Source organism: Astatotilapia calliptera, chromosome 7, assembly GCF_900246225.1.
Source record: "Astatotilapia calliptera chromosome 7, fAstCal1.2, whole genome shotgun sequence".
Classification (NCBI taxonomy): domain Eukaryota; kingdom Metazoa; phylum Chordata; class Actinopteri; order Cichliformes; family Cichlidae; genus Astatotilapia; species Astatotilapia calliptera.
In genome coordinates, this window is record NC_039308.1 from 22724472 (window position 1) to 22747246 (window position 22775).

At 40.1% G+C, this 22775-nt stretch overlaps 1 protein-coding gene across 2 annotated transcripts in view; it reads right to left on the bottom strand.

Annotated features, from left to right (window-relative positions):
• The window catches only part of wdr70 (WD repeat domain 70), a 42441-nt gene that overhangs the window by 885 nt on the left and 18781 nt on the right, over nt 1-22775 (bottom strand). For both annotated transcript variants that reach the window (XM_026173847.1, XM_026173848.1), the window contains 7 exons: nt 15542-15641; nt 15000-15084; nt 14754-14892; nt 7071-7171; nt 6796-6875; nt 3442-3558; nt 1061-1223 (listed from right to left, as the gene is read on the bottom strand). In XM_026173847.1, coding sequence (XP_026029632.1) covers nt 1061-1223; nt 3442-3558; nt 6796-6875; nt 7071-7171; nt 14754-14892; nt 15000-15084; nt 15542-15641 — 785 coding nt within the window. The remainder of the gene's footprint in view (nt 1-1060; nt 1224-3441; nt 3559-6795; nt 6876-7070; nt 7172-14753; nt 14893-14999; nt 15085-15541; nt 15642-22775) is intronic.

Below are 22775 nucleotides of genomic sequence, written 5' to 3' on the forward strand. Positions count from 1 at the left end.
GCAAAAAATGTCCAAAAAACTGAAACATTCATGCACAAAATGTACAACTATCTTCGCAGACCGCCATAAAAAAAAGGCACTGGCATGTCGTTGTGCTACCCTAAGACAAGTTTATCACGGCCAACACGGCAGCTTTATTAAGTAGCATCCAAACTACGCAGGTGTGTGAAGATAAATACACACAGTTGGAGGGTTTTTGCAGTTTACCTCAGAGAATAATCTAAAATTCTTAGACCAAAGAACACTCTGACAAGAATGAAAATAAAAGTTTATTTGAAGGTGATCATCAGATTTAAAAAATACACACGAATGTCTGGTGATGTTGGGACCAGGTAGATTTTCTCCTAAAACAAACATCAGATTTATGAGACATAATTCCATTAAATGCTGTCAGATTTCTGATTATTCCCATTTTGTTTTAAACAATGTGCTTTAAGTTACACTGAGCTATGGTGTGTGCATACTATTGAGTCATTTTTTTCTTTGTTGTTGTGTATTTTAATGCAAAAGCTCTTCACTCTGAGTGCTTGTTTTTGCACCTTTCAAATAAACATGCATAATTGCAACAAAAAATCTATAGCTGCTTGCAACACCTCTAAGCATTAACTGAATGTTTAAACCCCCAGAGAGCTGTAACGGTGAAAAGTAGCCCACTGTGTGAGCAGCCAGGCTAACGTACTTCATCTGATTTACCTACTACACTGTGTATCACAAGGATACTAAATTTAACTCGAGCTTGTTTGCCTGCAGTCTGAAAGACAGACTGTTTGATTTGGCTCAGATTTGTTCCACGCTTACATAGCTGTCGGATCCTGATAGTGATCTAAAACTGTCTGTTGCTCTCTGCTCTGCAGTTTCGAGTGCGTGAAACAGTACAGCTTTTTAAACATTTATGTGTCACACCGGTAAGAAGAAACCTACCTATGTGACACCTCGCAGTACTAAAAAGCAGACACACTCATCTTACACTGTCTGATAATGAGAGAGGGTGGGTGGGTGAGCAGGACGGGAACCATCACATGGACACAGTGTGTGAATTATTCATGCATTTTTCTCTTACTCTGTGTATGCTGGAGCAATCCAATAAGGGTTCTCTGATGCTTCCTTGGCATGACGCAGGATGGCCTCTCGCGGGTTACTGTCGTCCGTTTTATCTAATGCGATGTTCTTCACAATGAATGACGACAACGTGCCACCGTGAGCTGCGACTCTGCCTCCTCGGCCTGTCAGTGCACACATTTAGTGGATTAGATCCAGCTGAGACTCATGAACATACAAAACTACATGTAAATTACTGAAACTGTGCATCTTCTAAGAGTTCAGCGAATCCTAAACATCAGTAAAGTGTTACTTTGAATAGTTGGCAGTAAATCAGCATGTCCGTGCAAACACAGCAATCCACCTCAACCAAAGCGTTCACAAAGAGGTTGCTGCCAATCGTTCCCGGATGGTTGCGGAGCGGTCTCTAGGCCCGTGTTACTGGGGCCTCATTCACTTAACCCCACCTTAATAGACAGGAACATGAGCTGATCATCATAATGGGCAAACAGCAGATGTAAGGCTATGATGAGTGTCCTTTTCTCACCAGTGGATATTAGACCTCTTAACTAGCTAATGAGCTGAAGTTCTGAAAACCGGGATTTTACATTTTTGAAACTTTGGCGACTTCACACGGCGTCACAGGAAAATCCCAGACGTGTGAGATTTATTTACTCATATTGATGTACTACATATTAATCTATAGTACAAAATGAGATGTTGGAAAGTGATGAAATTTGTGGGTTAGGTAATTAATTTTTTGGCATCAGTGGGAAAAAACGCGTAACCTTTCTCGATACTTAAATTCATGTGATCTGGGAGGAAAGCAGACTTCCAAACCTCCACTTAGCTTTGTTTTCAGGTTTAAGAAAATCTAGTTTGTGACATGAGGCTTTAAGAGAGAGGATGTTCCAGATGGCTGTTTAAAAATATAGATGTGACTCTCTTACTACTTTAAAACATAATGGGAACATTACGCTTTCTTCAATTATCGGGTTGTCACATATTTAATTTTTAGTCCCTCCACAAAGCAGCGCATACAAGCTCGGCTCTTTGCTGCAGCATCCGTATGCAGTTGGCTGGATTTGACTGCACTTAATGGAACTTTTGGGGGGGGAAACTTCCTGCTTTCCAGAGAGGACAACTTAAAGGATCAAGGATATGATACACACACATGCACGCATACTTAAAACATGTAGGGATTTCCTGCTGAAGCTGGGCCATAGGTTTGTTTGGGGATTGAGAGGCACCTCTTTCCATTGCTTGTAAGCATCCGGCCAACCACCAAACGTTACCTTGCAGTCATCCAAAGTCATTTTTCACAAAAAACAAACAATATAAAGTTCGTCTGTAATCTAAAAACCCAGGACCTGCTATCAAACATCCCACCTTTTCATGAAGTGGATCTTCTTTTTTCATTCGCAGACTGTTCAGTTTAGACTTGTGTCTTTTTCTCAACCTCATTGACACTTTTATTTGTTTCATTTATTTTACACACACACATACATACATACATACACACACACACACACACACACACACACACACACACACACACACACACACACACACACACACACACGCATATATATATATATATTTTTTAAATTTTTAATTTTTTTTCTTTCTATTTGTTATCTTTAAGCAAAGTTTGTGTTTACTATTTATAAGCCTCTATAAGAGTTAAACGACTCATACACTATTTGGTATATATTGAAAAACAATTATTTCCTTGAATCCAAAACATTTGATTGGCCTCATGTGCAGCTTAAGGTAGACCTGTTGTGATTGGCCTAAACTTCCAAATGGCTTAAACATGTCTTTTGAACCTAAAAAAAAAATCCCCACTGTGGAACCATTATATTGTTGCAAAGACATTGTGCTGAGGGATTAAGTGAAAAAACAGTGGTAGTGAAGAGACGGTGAGCCAGCTGGATACTGTGATACAGGAAACACTGTCTGGCCCTTTGCCATATTGAAACACAGCTCACAACGGTACCTATTATTATTTTTAGGTGTAGTATTTTGTAGAAGTGTGTTAAAAGGCGTCTTTAAAAAATATGAGGCAAGAGTAAATCTCTGAGAGACTGTTACAGCTCGACATCAGCTGGATTGCATAATACCAAGCAACAATACCAACAATTACGGGTTTGCACATCTGCCTTGCACCAAATCTTGTAGGTGTCCAGTTATGAACATGACTCACATCCAAAACAAAAACAGCTGCTGAATTGCAGCCAAACCTGATTAATCTAATCTTGTTTAACATCACTTTTCATATCACCTTTGGTCCTTTCGTTTTCTTCTTGTTCACTTAACTTTTTGGTTTTTGCATTACTAATTTTAAAAAAAGGGAACAACAACAACAAAAAAGAAAAAAAGAAGAAGAAAAGAGCATGTTACCTGGTCCAGACACCGGAGGCTCGGGTTTGTGGGATTTCTTTGGATCAAGTCTGTCCTTCTCCAGCTGTTTGCGTGTACTGCGCTGTCGGGCCTCTCTGAACATGGGTAAGGCATGAGCTGGAGACGCACAGAGTAAACAAGGACAATCAGTTGCTTAGGTAACTAAGACCAACACAACACTGCCACACAAATAAGTAGTCAAGGCACCGAGGAAATTGTCCTTAAAAAGTACAGACAGAAATAGAAACAGAAAGAAAATGAACACATTTCATGATTTCACCTACTGCACTGTTGGCATTAGATACACAGCGTACATGCAAAAACAGGCACTTGTACACAAATTATTTCCTTAGATCTAAAATCTACTTTATCGCCAAACCAGCATATCAGCTGTTCTCTGAGCCAGGATGCATCACGTTCCTCAAAAATAATGTTGAATATACAGGTTTTTCATGTCGCCTATATTAACTGATAAAACAATCACCAGAGTTTGTCAAATATCTTCACAGATATGGAGAACACAGTGTGCAAATATGTCACTAGCTGCATTTAAATACATTTTTGGATAGATTTGTGGGGATTTATGGTGAACAAATAGACTTAGAAGGACACCAGGTGCACAGATGGTGACCACATGTTCAACTTTACTGACTTACAGCACGCTTGATTTTTGAGCTAAATACAAATGTCTGACATCATTAGTCATGTACAAGTCCATATAGAGGCTTCACAAATCTCAAGCAACGAGCTAGATGACTGCATTGTGCAACAAAACAACCTCCTATTCCAAAAAGTACTCAGGCTATAATTGTTTATTTTATTTGGTTTGGTGCGCTTCCTTCTGAAATTGAACATTATCTACAAGGACGACCCTCAAGAATTTTGACCACTTATATTTCATAAACAAGGCCCCAGGTGACCCCCAGCAGCGTCCCACCTATTGTGTTCTTCTTCTGCTGTAATGCACACCAGCATATTCAATACAAGTTTCAATTCAGACAATCACTCTACTGCTTTTCACACCTTTGTGCACACCATCACAACAAGGGCCTCCAGTACTTAAACTCATGAGTGCATGAGTGAACTGGTGCCCTGAAAAGTGTGTGGTGTGTGTGTGTGTGTGTGTGTGTGTGTGTGTGTGTGTGTGTGTGTGTGTGTCTGTGTGTGTGTGTGAACAAGCCAGTTTGTGTTAGAAAGTGTGTATGCTGCTCTTATCCTCAGGGGTTACAAGGTGACACTCTAGTAAAGAGTTAGATAAAGTGATTTTCCATTCAGGCGTCCCATCAGTGTTAATTCTTCTGCGCCATGCTACATTAAGCAAAAAGGTTACTGTTAACAGATTCCCTCGCTTTTCTCAATGGGCCATCACTTGCTTCCTGTGCCTTCTAATTTTCCAATGCCAGGGCATCAAGTGCGTCACTCACCACTTTTGGCAGTCAAATGCCTGTCTACTTCACACCCTGTTGGCATGGCAATGAAATCACATGATGCATTTGAAAAGGTAGCCCAAACAATAAATGGCATTTGAATGGGGTCCTAGAAGCCAATCAGCGACGCCGAGTCGGCAGCTGTCACAGTCCTCTAGGTCTATGACTTCAGTCTGGGGCCACAGGAGTGAGAGGCACGCACCCAACAGATGACAACCTCGTGTGTTGGTGATATGACAGCATGACAGGTAGTGTTTGTGTGTGTGGTTAGACCAGCAGCAGATCACGCCAGCGGGGGTGGGAGAGGAGGTTGTCCCTAGCGTGATCCTGCATAACCGAAGACCACATGGCCATCGCGTGGCACAGTGCCCCTCCGGCTTTATATTCAATACTCCACACCCAACTCCATCTGCTAATGAACACCCTGAACACTCACTAATTCCTCACAAAGCCTCCACCCGTCATGAGATAAAGCGTGTCTGAATATTTGTGTATGCGTGTGTGTCTGAGAGGGAGACAGAAAGAGAAGCCAGAGCGGATGTAAACCAGGACTGGCATTTTAGTTCTCTCTGTCTGAAAAGAAACATGCTCTGCTTGTCACGTCACATTTCGAAGATGGTTGGCATTGTTTTGGTGATACTTCTTTTGTCCTGTTTAAATCCCACTACCTTACTGTATGAAGCAGATTAGCAGATCGTCTGTGACTTGAGGGTGACATGATAAAAGCGGTATAAACTCACTGGCCACTTCGCTACTTACATCTCCTCAACTGCTCATTAATGCAAATATCCAATCAGCTGAGTATTTCAGAAACTACTGATCTACTATATTTTTTCACACTACGATTTCTAGGGTTTACAGATAATGGTCTGAAAAAAAGAAAAAAAAATTGAGTGAGCTCCAGTTCTCTGGGTGAAAATGCTTTGTTGATGTCAGAGGTGGAAGAGACTGATCAGACCACTTCAAGCTGATAGGAAGGAAACAATAACCCCAATAAGCACTTCTTACAACCAAGGTATACAGAAGAGCATCCCTGAACACACAATCGAGCCTTGAAGCAGTACAAGACCACAGTGTGAGCTCTGCCAGCTAGGAAACCGAGGCCACAATGCACAAAGGCTCATCACAATTAGACAACAGAGTATTGGAGAAATGTTGCTGGTCTGATGAGTCTTAATTTATGCTCTTAAATTCAGATAGCCGACTTAGAATTTGATTTAACCAACAAGAAAGCATGGATCCATCCTGCCAGGTATCAAAGGCTCAGGCTGGTGGTGGTACAATGGTAAGGGGGATATTACCTTGGAAAAGTTTAGGTCCCTTAGTCACGATTGTGCATCGTTTAAATGCAACACCCTACCTCAGTATTTTTGCTGACTATGTCGATCCTTTTATGACCACAGTGTACCCATCATCTGCTGGCTGCTTCCAGCCAGATAACACGGTGTGTCACAAACCTCAAATCAGCTCAGATTGTTTCTTGAACATGTGAGTTCACTGCACTCAAATGGCCTCCACAGTCTTCATATCTCAGTTCAACAGAGCACCTTTAGAATGTGATGCAACGGGAGATTCACATCGTCCACGTGCAGCTGATAAATCTGCAGCCACTGTGTGATGCTGCCATGCCAATATGGACCAACATCTCTGAGAAATGCTTCCAACACCTTGTTGAATATATGTCACGAAGAATTCAACTCAGTACCCACCCAGTACTTAATAAAGTGGCCGATGAACATTTATGATTTGCATTAAAAAGGTGAGTGGACAAGCCCATCCAAGGTGCACCCTGGATGGGATAGACTCCAGCCCAACTATGACCCAGAATTGGACAAGCAGAAGCACATGGATGGATGGTGAAAATTAATAACACACACATTATTATTTGGAAAATCTGTTTTCTACACTTGTGTGTGGAGAAACTTACGTGTGATGATGTAGTCTTGTGTAAGAGCCTCTGCATGTTTCTCTTTGCGCTTACTCTTCACTACGCACAGCTTAGCCCCCCTGGAAAGAGTTATACATGGTGCTATTTAAAAATATTTCATAGAATACGTTTATGATCCTGTGCGCTCCAGATTTATGGTTAGAAATATCAGAATTACTTGTTATTTAAATAAGTCTCATCTGAGAATTTCACAACATACTTCAGATAAGGCAAAAGTGAGAGATTTATCTGTAAAAGGTCTAAACCGAACATACCTGTGACTTTTAACGGGGTCATAATACACCTTAACCAGCCCATTTCCAGTTCCCACCATTATCTGGTTAAGTTTGGGGTGCCACAGGCAGCGGACAACACTCTGAAATACAAGCAAAAAGAGACAAAAACAAAATAAGTCACTTAAGCACTTTTCTACAGTTACCCAAGGCTGTATGTGTGAGGAGGTTATACTTTCAAACAGAGGTCTGCATCAGTTTAGGTGCCAGATTTACAGGCACATTTTTGCTCCTCAGCCAACAAAGGTAACAATCCTATTTTATTGTCCTGAGTATTGTGAGTGTGTGCGACCCAGGTTGGTTGTGATGCAGAGGGGATCAGTCCCAGCGTGCTCTGCTGCTCTAGTTGACTATATTTGGTTGTTGGGATGAGGCCTGGATCCCTCAGTCTGTGTGTGACAGATGGCCCAGTGCCAATACGCAAATGTGACCACATTTATCCAGAGGTTTGGTTGTGTGTGTGTGTCTGAGAGAGAGAAAGAAAAATACAGACAAAACAGGGGCAGAGTAAGAAATGTAGTCATAATGACGAAGACTCTGTTCATTCTGTGATATGCAAGTTACAGCAGAGAACTCGAAACCCCCTGCAGTTGTCTCTGCTTTCTTTGCACACGTTATTAGATCATCACAGCCTTCAGTGGTTAATTCTGGGCTATTGTTAACACACACTTTATCTGTGGATAAGCTTGTGGTCTGTATGTCCTGTAGTTGTACAGACATTTAGTACGTCTTTATATGGAACAGAGAAGGCAATCTGATGGGGTCTGGGACAGAAGCGTTGGATGGGGGTAGGTAGGACTATGACTGGGATGTCCTGGGATTCTGTGAGAGTGAAAGCTGCTTAACGCCCAGCTGTTCAGCTTCCCACCAGGATACCAGAGGACGGCGTCTCAATAGCACACATGTGATCATCCATACACAAGCACGTACATGCACACAAAAGAACAGACAGGGGAGGACTTGTACATAAATGTACATAGAGGAAAACACGCCTAGCTCTTTGATATGAAAACTATAGAGTCTACAAGTGTTCTATAAACCAAGATATTCTTTCACAGCATGAAAGAATAAAATTGCTTTACGCTGACCCATTTTCCAAACACACAATTAAGACTATCTATGCTTTCGGTAAATTAAAATCACACAACCAGGCTTCGTTTTACTCACGCCTCATACATATTTGCACCATCAAGCCAGTAGCTCAGTGGTGTGTCACTCATGAGACAGACGAGGGTTAATCTGCTCAACCAGATGAGCCAGCTGTAATTAATTGGAGGATCTAGAAAAATGCTAGAAACAGAACGTGCCGAACACACGCCTCGCATACTCTTTTCTTACAATGGGACATGCATAATTTGAGTTAATAATTCCAATACAAATGCATGTGCAATACATACACTGGCTCATTCACCTAGTCTCACACACACTCATCCAGCACTGAAACTATTTGGTCTGGGATAGATGCGTGTCCCAACACATACCAGCGTGCATGAATTATAATTTCACAAACTGTGGATTTGTTTCAGTTTAAATGTGTAATTAATTGGCCTATCAAAGTTGCTAAAGCAACAAAAGACAGTCATGCAGAGAAATGCAGACATTCACTTCACAGGTCCTGTCAAAGCACGCACTCAGAAAAGCCAATGCAACAGGATGAGTGACAAAGAGGCCAGAACAGCTACCTAGTCAAGTTAAAAAAACAACAACAACCAAGCAAAATTTGCTTTTTGATACCTCTGAAAATAACTGTGTTAACAGTGGAGCAAATCTAACATAAAAACCTGAGCAGCCTAAAACGACCTAGGTCAGCGGAGCCAATCCCAGCTGCACCCACCGAAAAACCCACAGCCAAGCACAGCTCAGTCCAGTCCAGACTGCTTTCCAGATATTCAGAGAAGCATGTTTATACTCCAGGAACCCCTGTTTACACTTCAAGTCCACAAAATTACATCACATTATGAGAGAGGAAACTTTAATCAGTCAGTTCTTCAGTAACATGCTTCTACGTTCCATCAGATTAAAATAACGAAGACTGACTATGGATAAACATAACAACAGCCACTTGGCCAATATATATGCCGATTATGAAATAAGGCACTAATGAGACATAACAGTCAGTTGTAGTTCTTGTTTGGCTGCTGGTGAGTGGATCCAAATGTGCACTGCTTCTGAAAGACTGAGTTATAATGGTTAAATGAACGCAGCAGAAGGAAAAAAGAGAGAAGAATGCTAGTTTAAGCAACTCCGCTACACATTAAGAGGGCTACGCTCCAAGAAGTCTACAAATAGCACAAACTACCTGACTGGAACTCTGTGCTGACTTCCAAGGTACGCTTGGTAAGAGAAAACACAGGACACAGGTAAGTGTCAAAAGTCCCCTTTAAAGGTATGGTAAAGAGAACCGCTGACTTTCAGTGAGCTGTAAAAGAAGAACAGCTCACTTCAGAGGTTTTGTTTTTGTAGCTAAAGGAAAGAAGAAAATTAAATGTTGGTATCTGCACTTTAAACACTGTACAGTTATTCAGCGCTGGAGGTTTGGAGATGCATTTATGCATCTTACTTTAAAAGGTGCTCGATTTCCAGAAATGAAGCACTGATCAAGCAGAATTCAAAGCACCATTTAATGTCTAATTCTTGCTATATTAGACTTTGCAACAAAATTTAAAGTTTCTACCAAAATCTCTAATTTTTTCCAATCTTTACCCAAATATGCTAGACCATTCCTCACATTATCTTTTAGGAGCTCAGTCATTTAGAAGAGGTGTAAGGCAGAGCAGCCAATACTCCACACTGAATAAAGCCAGGAGAGATTGGTTTGGGCATCTGTGAATGTTCTGGGTATGCTGAAGAGATTTCATCTTTCTGCTAGCTTGGAAACACCTCAATGTCACCATTAAGTTGCTAGAGTCTCCCCAGCCACGTTGCCTAGGGAGACTGAGGTCTATATTAACTATGCTTATGGCTCACTCACACTAAAGCAGAGATAAGACAGCAACCTTCTTTAGACTAGAGGGCAAAAAAAATCTGTGTTTGCCCAGAGTTTGATGTTGCAGCATCTTCAGTCTTTGGGTGACCACTTTGGACTGCAAGGTGAATGCACAGGGCACCTGATAGGACGCAACCTGTCTCCAAGCAAATGCAGTCCAACTTGGACTGACGGCACTCACTTTCAGACAAACTGGTGAAGATCTGCATAACTTGTAAACACAGAGTGCCAGAACATTGCAGCCTTGGGTAGTCTGTGTTGATGAGCTCAACAACTCTGTGATGAGTCTCTTTCCAATAAGGGACTAAAATCAACTGGTTGTATTCTGGTCATATTCCTATATAAAAACGTTACCGGGTGCCTATGTCATTCTGCAATTAAACTGCAAGTACATTACCATTTATTGAGGAGTTTCTGAATTTACAATTGTACTCTCTGAGGTTCTGGCTGGACTTTGAATGCAAATAGCCAGTGTAGATTTCAGTTTAATGTGAATGTAGACGACAGAGTTGCAGCAGACATATTTGCGATTTTCACGAAGTTGTCACAGACAGCACACAGATACAATAATTTTGGCTGTGCCACAGTGACCAAGCACTGCTTTTACTAGTAGAATGGCAGCATTAGACTGTTGCGTCCAGCTAAGTTGCAGGAAATAGATGGATGGAAGCACAACCAATCATCATCATTGTGTTTACAATCTCAGGTATCATTGGAAAGTGGACTACTGGCCTTGAGGTCTGCACTTTGCCATTGTGATTCTGCTTGTGGAGTATCAATAATATATGGCCAATACCGCGTGAATAACGTGAATTAAATTTGTGATTTGAGTGACGTATCAAAACATGATTAATATTATTTACTACACAGCAACAGTAGAGACATAACAGAAGAAAAAGGTTCCATACAGCAAACGTCCTCAGATGGATTTTCCCACAGCAGGAAATGTCATTATATAAAGTATTTATGGTGCACATATGTAGTTGGGATCAAATGTGCATATATAGATAAAATGACAATCGGCACACAGAAGTATGCACACACACACAGATTTACAGAAAGTGCATAAGTGCTGCAGGGTTCAGCCTCCATTTGAAATGCAGCCAAAGCTTGATGCTTTTTTAGTAAACAGGATCTCACCTGGTTTCTGACCCATCTGATGGACTAAGATAAGCTTAAGCGTGTCTGAAATATTTACCAAACAAGCCTGAAACAGCCTCTGCTCCTGAGCGCACCCCAGAATCCAGGTCTGAGGTTATGTAGACTGTTTAGTTAGAAATGATTGGTGGCCCTTCCTTTCACTCGCCTGCTTGGTACGCCACTTTATAAAGACTGCACTTAAATTCTGGAGCCATCCGAGAGCTGACGGCTGATGTAAACATAGTAAATAGCACATTCATCAGGTTCACCGAGTGCATGCTGGAGATAACTGATCTGCTGCACAAAACTAAATTCACACATCAAAATTACTTTAGAAAATCGAATTAACGTACTGATACGAGCAGGTGTGGGTGACCGATTTATACTTGAACTGCTGTGTTGTGGGGTGAAGAAGTTTATCAACTCAACACAGGAAAAAAATGGTCTAAGCTAGACAGTCTATAAATCATTCCTCCTGCAACCAACCACGCTTTTAAATCATGTTTTAGAAGAAGTTCTGATTCTTAAACACAAACATTTCTTTGTTTCTTACTTTATTTCTGTGTCCCTGTGGGCCAACAAACTGAGAGGTTTTAGGACATATAAAAGCAAATAAATCAGATTGAGACAGAATCCATATCAGGATTAAGTTCCTTTTGGAGGGAAAACACATCAGTCAAAGTAGTCAGACCCAAAGAAGACAACAGGATTGCTGGTTTTTGTTCATTTAAGGTTTTTGTCTGTGTGGTAGAAATTGAACTCACATTTGTGGAGACAGTGACAGACTTTTTTCAATGATAAGCACCCCGAGCCCGTGCCGTGACTTCTGTTAAAAAGCCATGCCATGTTTCTAATGTGACATCCATTGAAATCTACTCAAACCATCCCACAGAAAAATTCTTTACTTGTAAAATCAGAGCCCCTTTTAACTGAATGCTGTTTTGCTGTTCTAGCATTAAACAACTTTCATTCTTATTTTGCTTTATTTAAGACTTTTTTGAAACATGCAGCTGGTATAAAAATAAAAAGTGTAATAAAATTAGGCAACTATTTGATATGTTGCCATTATCTGGTTTAAAAATAGGGCTTTGGTGGATTGTATCATTGCATTCTGTTTTCATTTACATTTCACAGTGTGTCCAAACTATTTTGCAAATGGGGTTGTAAATTTTGGGAATTTAGTACAATTAACACAAATAAAAGCACTGCCAAGACGACTTGCAGCCTGCATCATTCCTTAATCTAAAATCTTTTTTTCTGCCGCATTAGGCTGGATTTTGTGGGAAATCTACTGGATTTCTGTACGGCTCACAGTGTCAAAAGACAGGAAGAGGTATTTTGCCATCCTTTAAGTGAAACTGAGCTGACACTTCCAGAGGTTCTTCGAATGGCAGATGGTGGAGCAAGTGAAAGGCCAATGGAAAAATCACTTCCAAATGTTTACCCTCTTCAGTAAAGGGAAAGAGAAGACAAACGTCCACAGAGTGATGCAAAGGAGGAGGAGGCTGTTAAGTTCTGCACAGACTCTTTGACCCAAAGAATCTGAGGTCTTTTGTTTTAATGCTACCTATAGTTAAAGTGAGAGCAAATGTTATAACCACAAGTGTGTAAGTGTTTGTGAGGCTTTTCAAATACTTAAATAAAAGACAACTTTAACTGCTTTGTCTAAATGACTGAGAACTACACATAAAATATGTGGATTATGGTGTTTGCAGATTAATAATGCCACCGTTTCTGAATGACAGCATTATCATTACACTCAGAGGTCAAGTGTACGCGTCAGTGTTTAGTCCTGTCAGGTTTGTGGAGTGTCGTCTTCTAACTGTCACCAATCAAAAGCCCTAGCTATTTAGAGAGCAGAAGACTTTTAAAAAAGCAAGACCACTCACGCAGAGAAGAAATGTGGCTTTGAATTTCATAAACAATAACGAAAAACTTGGTAGGTATCTTGGTACATACACTTCATGGTATTGGTGTGTCAATCAGTTGACAGTGAGGGGGTACCACGATGTTAAAACAAGCTGTTCTTTTTTGGCAACATTGTAACCAACAGAGAAATCAGAGAATTCATTTTGTGTCGACAACATGGGCAATATGACAAAAGTTACCAAGTGTATGGACACCTGAAAGCTTAGATTTAAACTCAGTCATTTTATTTAAGACAGCTAAATTGCAATTATAAAACAGGAATGAATAATGTTTAATTTCAGGTTTAATTAAAAAACGGACCATTTTTCCACTCCCGTCAGTTAGTGCAGCTGAGCAGTGGGGTGTGCACTTAGTGTGAATGCTGTGCCAAGTTTTGCAAGATAACAGCAGCTGGCTGGCAGGGTTGGAGGACACACACACACACACACACACACACACACACACACACACACACACACACACACACACACACACACACACACACACACACACACACACACACACACACACACACAGTCTTTTCTCTTTCCCCTCTCCTTCTTGTTCATTCAATGGCCTATGTGGAAGGAGCATGCCTCAGCCGAGGAAACTGAGTTAGAAAGCATTAGTTTCAGTCAGGACTCAATGTTATGTCTATAGATAGACACCATTAAATCTCTGAAAAGGGTTTGAAGATTGAGAGAAAGAGGCGGAGGAGCAGGAAGCAGCAAAAAAAGTGCTTTCTACTGTCGAAAGCACCTCTGCAAATCATTTCAGCACCTATGGCTGGTTGCCCACACCAAATGGATTTCTGAGAAAGCGGGATTAGTGTAAAAGTACAGAGCATGCTCATGTGTCTGACAGAGTACTCTGTATGTGGGAATGGGACGTGTGGATTGTGTTTTTAGATAATTAAATTTCAAATATAACTCAAAGGCAGTGCGCATAAAAGTGTCAATAGCTGTCCTGCCAATAGGTTTGTGGGAATATTGCAGTAAGGAAAGGTCACATTGCCCCACTTTTACCTTTAACTTGCCTTTATTCTCCTTCAAAACTCAGCTCATAGAGCTCTGATTTTTTTTCTTACCTCAATGATGCTATATTATACTTTGTTTACAGTTGAATTCTGCTCACACAGTGATTTACAGAGGAAAATGTCTAGTCACTGCCAGACAACTGTGCTACTTATTAGATAGAGAAAAAGAAAAAACCAAACCCACATTTCTTTATCTGCAGAAAGTCATTCTTTAGCTCAAATGATAATTTAAGGCAGTTTTGTAGAGTTGTTTATTGAGTTTAGCTCAAATTCTGCAACGCACATTTCAAGCTGAAATCGTAAAAAAGCAGTGGAATGCATTGGGCTAAACAGATCTTTAAATGAGTCCTTAGACTACTGCTGTTGTGTTTTCAAAACATTTTAAATGCTTCAGTTTTGCTTGAGCGCAAACCACTTATGTTGAGAAGGAATGACTGTCATATTGATTTCATTATGTGTCATTGTGTATTCATCATCTTTTCCACTGCTCGTTATGTGTTCAAGGTCACCGTTTTGTTTGTAACTAACATATCACATCAACGAGCTGGAAAACATCTTGTTGCTGTGGTTGTTGGGGATTTGAGGCAGAACTTACTGCGTTGGTGACATCTATTTCGTAGACCCTCTGAAACGAAATGCGGTCAAAGAAAACAAGCTTCCCATTTCCTTCATCTTTCTTCACCGACGTCCCCGTCACCAGAAGCTTGTCATCTGGGCTAAAACAGCAGTCGGTCCTAACAGGGAAAGTTACAGACATGCATTATTGGGTAATAATGCATATGTAAGCACTTACAGCAACAAACAGGCAGATTATAATTAAGATGACAGTTAAGACTCTCACATGGAAAAGTAGTTGGTCAGACCACTAACTCCATTCACTGGCTTCCTGAAGTTGCGTATATCCCACATCTTGAGAGTGTCATCGCCTAGGGGGGGAAAAAAATAACAGTTGGGGACAAAAGGCAAACTGTAAATTGTGAGTCACCACAGACAAAACTTTCCTGAAGGTTATTTACTTTACTATAGTGCAGCGCATCCTCCTTAACATAGAACAAGGCTGTATGAGTTATTTTTCATTTACATTACAGAATAATGTGAAGCGGAGGTCTCCTATGCAGAGTTATTCCAGTTTACCTTTGTGCTAGACATCTCTTCTCCAGATTACATACCAAGCTAAGTCTGCAGGGTATTGCTGTTAATGATCCATGCTTATTTGTATACTCAGACTGAAAAGCCACTGCTTCCCAACAGTGATCTTTGACCTTAAAACAGACCCTCTTAGCTTGGGTACTGATGACCAGAACTTCAAATTGTGGCTGTTAAGCTTGGCAGATAAGGGTAAGGCTTTTTTAAAAACTTTATTTAATGTTCTGTTTTTTTTACCTCCACGTGAAGCAAGCATCGTGCCATCATAAGAAAAGCTGAGGCACGAGGTGTCCGATCCTGGGGTGTGGGCTTGCCGACAGTGGAACTTTGTATGAACCTAGAAAGACGGAAAAAGAGAAATCGACGCATTAGCGACATCACTTTCTACAAGCCATGGTGCAGGTTTATGGTTTCATAATGATGTATATTACAACTGCATGATACAGATCCTATCTAAAGATCCCAGTTCGCTTCTGTTTGTTTTGCAAGTGACACAAATAGAAAGAACTGGACAAAAATGTTAAACATGTTAATATTTATCACATAAACATCACAGACAAAGCGACAGCTAGAAAAAAAATGCGATAAGTCTTGATAAGTAGTTTTTCCATAAACACAACGTTTTTTCGGTCAATATTAATCATCAGTGTTAAAAAGAGTTATTACAACCTCTTGATAAACCACTGCATGGAACTGCCACTGCTCTGCTTCAGTAGCAAGACATTTTAGTCTTGCTGTAGTAACAAAAAGACCTTTTCATTCCCTGTGTTTTCCAAACAACACACGGTTCCCATTTGCACTATGAGCACCAAATTATATATTTAACTATAAAGCCCTCTTAGAGCCTATGAAATACCAACAAGACACCACACTCTCCACTCTTTTCAGCAAGACCACAGACATTTATCTTGGCAAGTTTTTAAGTCCCTGCCTGACAGATGGTATTTTGATTTTTTCCTACCTGAAATGGTATTCTAATACTCTTACTGCACACAGTTTAGTAGCCTGCAACAGGCGAAAGACACACCATCACTGCCAGGGGTCACTCTTTGGTATATTAGCCATCTTTGAATGAGTGGTTTGCCACAATCGGCACCCAGTAACAACAACTAGCAATGCACAATATCAACAATTCCACTTCTCGACAACATGTGCAACAAGCATAGATGACAGTAGCAGCTAGTGGAGTGGACAAGATTATTTTTCATACTCTTCAAAGTGTGGCTATTAAGTATTAATTTAATAATATATGTTCTGTTCAATTTTTAATTATTATTATTTGAGGAAATAATTTGGCACAGAAATTGTGAAATATTAATGGGCTCTGGTGCTGCTGAGTGACTGCTGCTCGTCAAACACATTTCATTCCAATGTTGACCCTGTGCTAACTTGCATATGACAAATAAAACTGAAACTGAACTGAACTGAACTGGTGCCACTAATATATGGATTTTCACAAGGTTCTGTTTCTGAGCCCTTAATTTCTACTTACACGTTGATGCTTTGCCATAATATTTTTTTTTTAAATCCTTATCATTTTAAGAAGCTTATGTTCAGTAAGAGAGATCTATGTTCAGTTTGGTTCCAGTATTCCTGGGTGCTCGGGCTAATCAACTGTTTATATCAATCTCAGCTCTGCAGTCATCACTTTGGCCCAATCATTTTCTTGCCTGCCTTCTGCGAGCCAATCAGACTCTGTTACATGTGCTTTAAATGCCATTGCGCTTATGTCATTCTGCCCTTTGTGCATCCCGCCTCAACTCCACCTCATCCTAGTCAGTAAGAGACTGGGATGATCAGCCTGCTTCATCTCTGCCACCGCCAGTGATTACACACTTCCATGAAATGCTCATGACACACAGTTATAGTTTCAAGCTAATGGAAAACAAGGTCTACATATGCACAGCTGATTCCAGTAACTGGTTGGCATAAGACTAAGCATTTAAAATGAAAAAGTTTATTATCATAGTTCTAACTTAAGCGTAATTGCCCTCGATTTTACCCATTATCATTAAATACCTCAGTGCTGACTAGCATAATAACTGTTATTCAGTCATAATTTTCCATTGGGTAAGAAGCCGGGTACACCCTGGACAGGTTGTCAATCTGTCACACACAGACAGGCAACCAATCACACCCATGTTCACACCTGCGGTCAGTTTAGACTCATCAATTAACCTAATCCCATGTATGTCTTTGGACTGTGGGAGAAAACCCACAGAGACATAAAGAGATCCACACGGGAAAGTCCACTTCAGACTGGAGTCAAACCCAGGACCTTCTTGCTGTGAGGCAACAGGGATAGCCTCTGCCTCCTGTCATATCATTTTCCAGTTTAAGACAGAAAAATGTCAATCATTTTTATTTGGCAGGAATTTAGAAACTGTACTTTATGCTCAAATGTGAAGATTTCTTTTGTCCCGTGTGAATGTAAACTGAATACTTTTTTTGGGTTTGATTTTTGTTTTTACTGAATCAGCATATTAGTTGACTTTTGAAAATAACTGTTATTTTGCTAAATGGGTATGTGCAATTCTAAAACAGAGCTGGTACAGTTGCATCCCAACAGGCTACAGGGCAAAAGCAGCTGCAATGAAAACATAGGGGTAAATTGCACATCGCAAATTACAACCTTGAGGCAGCGTTTTCACTAAATTGTGAGTAAAGTTCTGCCCTTGTGAACATTTCCTTGGGATGTTGCTATATACAGAATGAGAACGTGATCCTACTCATCTTGGCTGTGATGACTAGCATGTATCAGTGAAAGCTAAGAAGGCTAAATGGCATTTCATTCAAGGTCATGGTATAGAGGTGAGAAAAGACAGAGTGAATGGACTTATCTTTGTAGTCTGCAGGGTAAAGACAGATAATAAGATTTAAACGATTATTCCTGACGATTCCCAGCCAATTCAAACGTCTACCCTGTATAAATAGTGGTTCCCAACACGCCTGTACCTTTTCATGCACTTCCTGAGTGCAAAAAGAGCAAGAGATTAACAGAATTGTAGATTTTCGTCTAGAGATGTTTTTTTCCCATTGCTGATTCATCTAATAATTTTCCAAATCAATCAACTAGGCAATCCAAGAGCTCATGGGGATATCCAGAATGCTTGCCCCTAGTAACCATCCCTTCTCTCTGCTTCCTCCCGTTTACTTCCCAGCGCCTTTTACCTGAGAACAGTCAGATTTCAAAGATCGATCATTAATAGGCGCTGATGAAGCAACAGTCTGGGAAGTAGGCTTGCTAACACTCAAACAAACATAACCTTGGTTTATATAGCTCCACTTTCATTAATCCCAAACGGAATGCAAATAAATCAGTGGAAAGAGAATTGCAGAAACGCAGGCTTTAGACCAAAAAAAAGAGACGGATAAGGAATTTGAAGCACACAGTGTGGAAGACAGATAAGGCAGAAATATAGAGAAAAGCTGGCAAAAACTGCAGGAGAGAGTGGAGCGTGAGGTGAATGAGTGATGTGCCCTGGCGATAACAGAAGGAAACGAGGCCATACTTCACTTCCAAAGTAAGTGGAGGGAAGTTATTAACTTGCACGAGACAGATAACACTGTTACCTTGGACTGTAGATAACGTGGATTACACTTCTTCAGGCCTCGGCCATTTAGTCTCTGTAGTCTCTCCTGGAATAATTTTCTGCTCCCCATCATCATTTTACTCATAGATTGCCTCTGACTTATTTCCATTTTTCTCCACAATTATCTTACAAATATCTGCCTATTCATTTTTTACTGCACCAAAATTGACTTGGTGGAAAGTGCGAAGCCAAGAGGTCAATTTAATACAGAAACTGGATTTTTTTTAATCTTATGCAAGCTATTTCAGTGCTAATAAGTAGCAGATAAAACATAACATATAATATGCGTAGCCCTTGGAAGACCCCATTTTAATCCTGCAATCACTTGCAATGACCATTGTGACTACTGAGCTTTGCAAATGGGCAATAGGGGCGTATCCAAACATGCATTCATGTAACTCTGCACCCATTCTATGGATGGTAACCACCAACTGGGTGGAGTCAGGACACTGTGAACAGGAGGCTTTTGCTCATGAACCGTTTTCTTGTAATTATCTTGTCTTAGCATGTTGCTCAGTTGCACACCATGAAATTAGCCAGCGGAGCAGATATGAACTGAGGCTCCTTTTAGGGGTTTGCAGGAAAATGTGCATAAGCGGTGCAGTCTCAGGGTGAGAACAAATGGCATCAAACATGTAAATATTACAACATAAATATTCAGCGAGGGGAAGGTGATGAAATCTTCTTTACATAACTCCACGAAAGAACTGCACAGATGTGCTTTTTTCCCATCTGAATCAACCTGTTCCGTGACCTCAAAATGCACAGCCGCAGTTTTCGTCAGCTCGACTAATAAGAAAAGTTATGAGTACTTGTTCAACCTGTGATGAATCACTCCGCGATGTGGTTTTTCTTCTTCTTTTCATCTGACATCTTTCTTTCTAAGATGAACACCATCTGCTGTAAGCACATGCTGTGTTTTGACCCCTTTCATGTCCTTTTGTTACATTATACTTTTGTCTGTGTGTTTTCTTTGAACTGAAAATACGTTTCAGCACTTCCTTTTGTCATCCAAACAAACAACCAGACAGCAGATAGGAAAACCCTTGCCTGAATCTGGAGTAAATTATCAAAAAATGAAAAGGAAAAAACTGAGAAAAAGATGCTAAATGGGTGTAAATATAAGACAGAGGTTTTTTTTTTCATAAATAGTTTATACAGAAACTGGGGGAAAGCAGCACCTTTAATACGTAGTTTGTGGTTGTTCTAGATGCATACTGCAAACATACACCCCCGTCAGCTATTTCTAGATCATATACTGCTGTTGTGAAAGCTTGAGTATTTATTTACTGTCCTGATGTTGGCTGGCATTAGCAGATGCCATTGCGTTTGCTTCCTGTGCTAATCTACACAGCCGGCCTGTGAAACCAGATTCTCGTACACTGTTTGAAACTTCACTCGTGCCTTGTGACATCCTCTGTAAGCTGTAGCCTCTTCTCCAGCCAGCAGGCACGAAGCTAAATGATTAAGATTTTTTTCAGAAAGCTAATGTGCGTATTTTTATAAACAGCATCCAGTAAATTATGAAAGTCTTCCATATATGCATGCACGTATGCGCGCACACATTCGGCAGCACGAGCTGATACATAGCTGAAGGAACACAGCATTGGGTTTCATCCTGAGCAGACTATGATAACAATCTACCGCAGCGCCAACTGTTCCAAATCACGCTATCAGAGCATTACATAAATACTGCAGGGCTCTTTATCTCAGCTCCTTTCATACTTTTACAACAGCACACCTGAAAGACTTGATGAACAGTGTTCAGTTAGTTTCACATCTCATTCTGACCTCTGTTACTCCCTGAGGATCGAGTGGCCAAACCACAGTCCTAACAGCTGCTCTGATCTTTCATGGAAATCAACAAGTGGTGGTGGCGAAGAGGTTCTAGATAATCCAAATGTTCGCTATGGTAAAGTAACTGTATTCCTCTATGTCTCAGTTACAAAAGGCTATAGATGGCAGGAATATTTTGCACATGCTTCTCTTTTCTTCCAAGTCCCTTCAAGGTCAAAAAAGGACACAACAATGAAAGCGTTGGCATTGCTTTCCACTTCTCTAACATCTTTTAGTGGACCTAGACTGTATGTATAAGACAGAGATAGTCTTGATGTTTTGAAAACTTACGTGATGAGCAACGGGTGGATCTGACAGTAATCTAAAAGCGAGTGACACTAGGGTCATAAATTCAGAGAACAAAATAAGCTATAGGCTTCTCTATAATGGGGATTTCTTTTTTTCAGTTAGAAGAGTTGCCTCCTGCTGGGTATTAGAAAGAATGCAGGTTTAAGGCGCTACCACAGTGGTTTCACTTTTCAGACATGTCTAATCGTCGATACACCGCCTATGAGAAGTCCCATATACAGCATAGTCAGACAGAGAATCAAAGTGTGTGGCAATGAGAAAAACAATGAGCAAGTCAAAATGACGGGACTAAGATATGACTAAGATGTCATAAATGTTTATGATTATGATGTCTCTAGAGTGCTTGGTGGATTTATTCATTTTTAGATGCTCTCACGTGTTGTCAAATCCTAGATCATTTAGAAACATGAGTTGACTTTAAGAGGTTCTGATCGCCTTTCCTAATTTATCTTTGAGCACCCACTGGATTTACTACTTTACAGTGAAAATACTATGTTCTGAAGGTGCGTTAATCAAACTTCTAGAGGACCCTGCACTGAGAGGTTCATGGCAGTAAGCTATTCAGTGGCATTTTAATAGCTTCCCTTGTAATCAGTGCTAATTTCGTTGACCAATACTTTTCATCACAGTTTTATTAATGACAATTTTTTTTCCTGGTGAAAGCAAGACGATAACTAAACAAAAGCTAATGCACAAGTTAAAAAAAGCTGATGAAAGGTGTTAACACTTTCATCAACGAGCAAAAACGAGAGGCATGCTGGAGAGACGAGATCCAATCGAAACTAATTAAATTGTGTAGAAAGGTGGGACGCATCTGGAAGTGATCCAATCAGAAGTGATGTCCTTCTATGGTAAGGTTAGATGAGCACATTTAATCTGTCCCCAGGAAACGGTACAACTATTTACTGTACTCCTTGTTTCTAATGAAAACTCAGCAAAATGTTAACGCTTTGGAGGAAGAGACGGGTGGACATAGGGACACATTTCACACGAAGCAGGTCTCACAGGTAAAAAAAAAAAAGTTTACACTCTATATTTTGGTCAACTGAATCAACTTTAGATTTAGTCTACTGTAATCTTATGACATTTAGTCTAATAAAATGAAACAATTCAGATGCTTAAATTATGAATAAAACTAAATGGCATTTTAATAAAAAAACAAACTATGACTAAAACAACCTCAAAATCTGTTGTCAAGATTAATGCTGCTTGTTTAACTTCCCAAACAAAAACCTGATCTATGCTATGAATTTTTAAAGGTCTTTTCCTAGTTTGAGGATCTCATCGGTATATTTGATGTCTCTGGCAAGACAAAAACCTTGACTTACTAATCATTAAGTAAGTCAATGTTCTCACACATGTAATAATGAAGTCAATAATGAACTACCTCTGAATATCTTTCTTTTCAATTAATATCTCTATTTCAGATCAAGTGGAAAACTAATTTCAGCTATGTTCAACTCCTGCACTTACCAAACCGAAATCCACTTCTAGACAGAAAAAGCAGTGTTATAAGAGTGATTAATGGAATGAAATTGAGTCTGGACTCTTAATTACTTTTATATCAAGAGTAATATAAGATCAAAGTAAGACACAGCAGGACCAGCTTAACACTTACTGATTGCTCTTATTCAAAAGCTTGAAAGTGTGGCAGATTTTTTTTCTTTTTGCTTGCATATCTGATTCACCACCTAACCGTAATACTCTGCACTGTGTAGTTTTTCAAAACCACC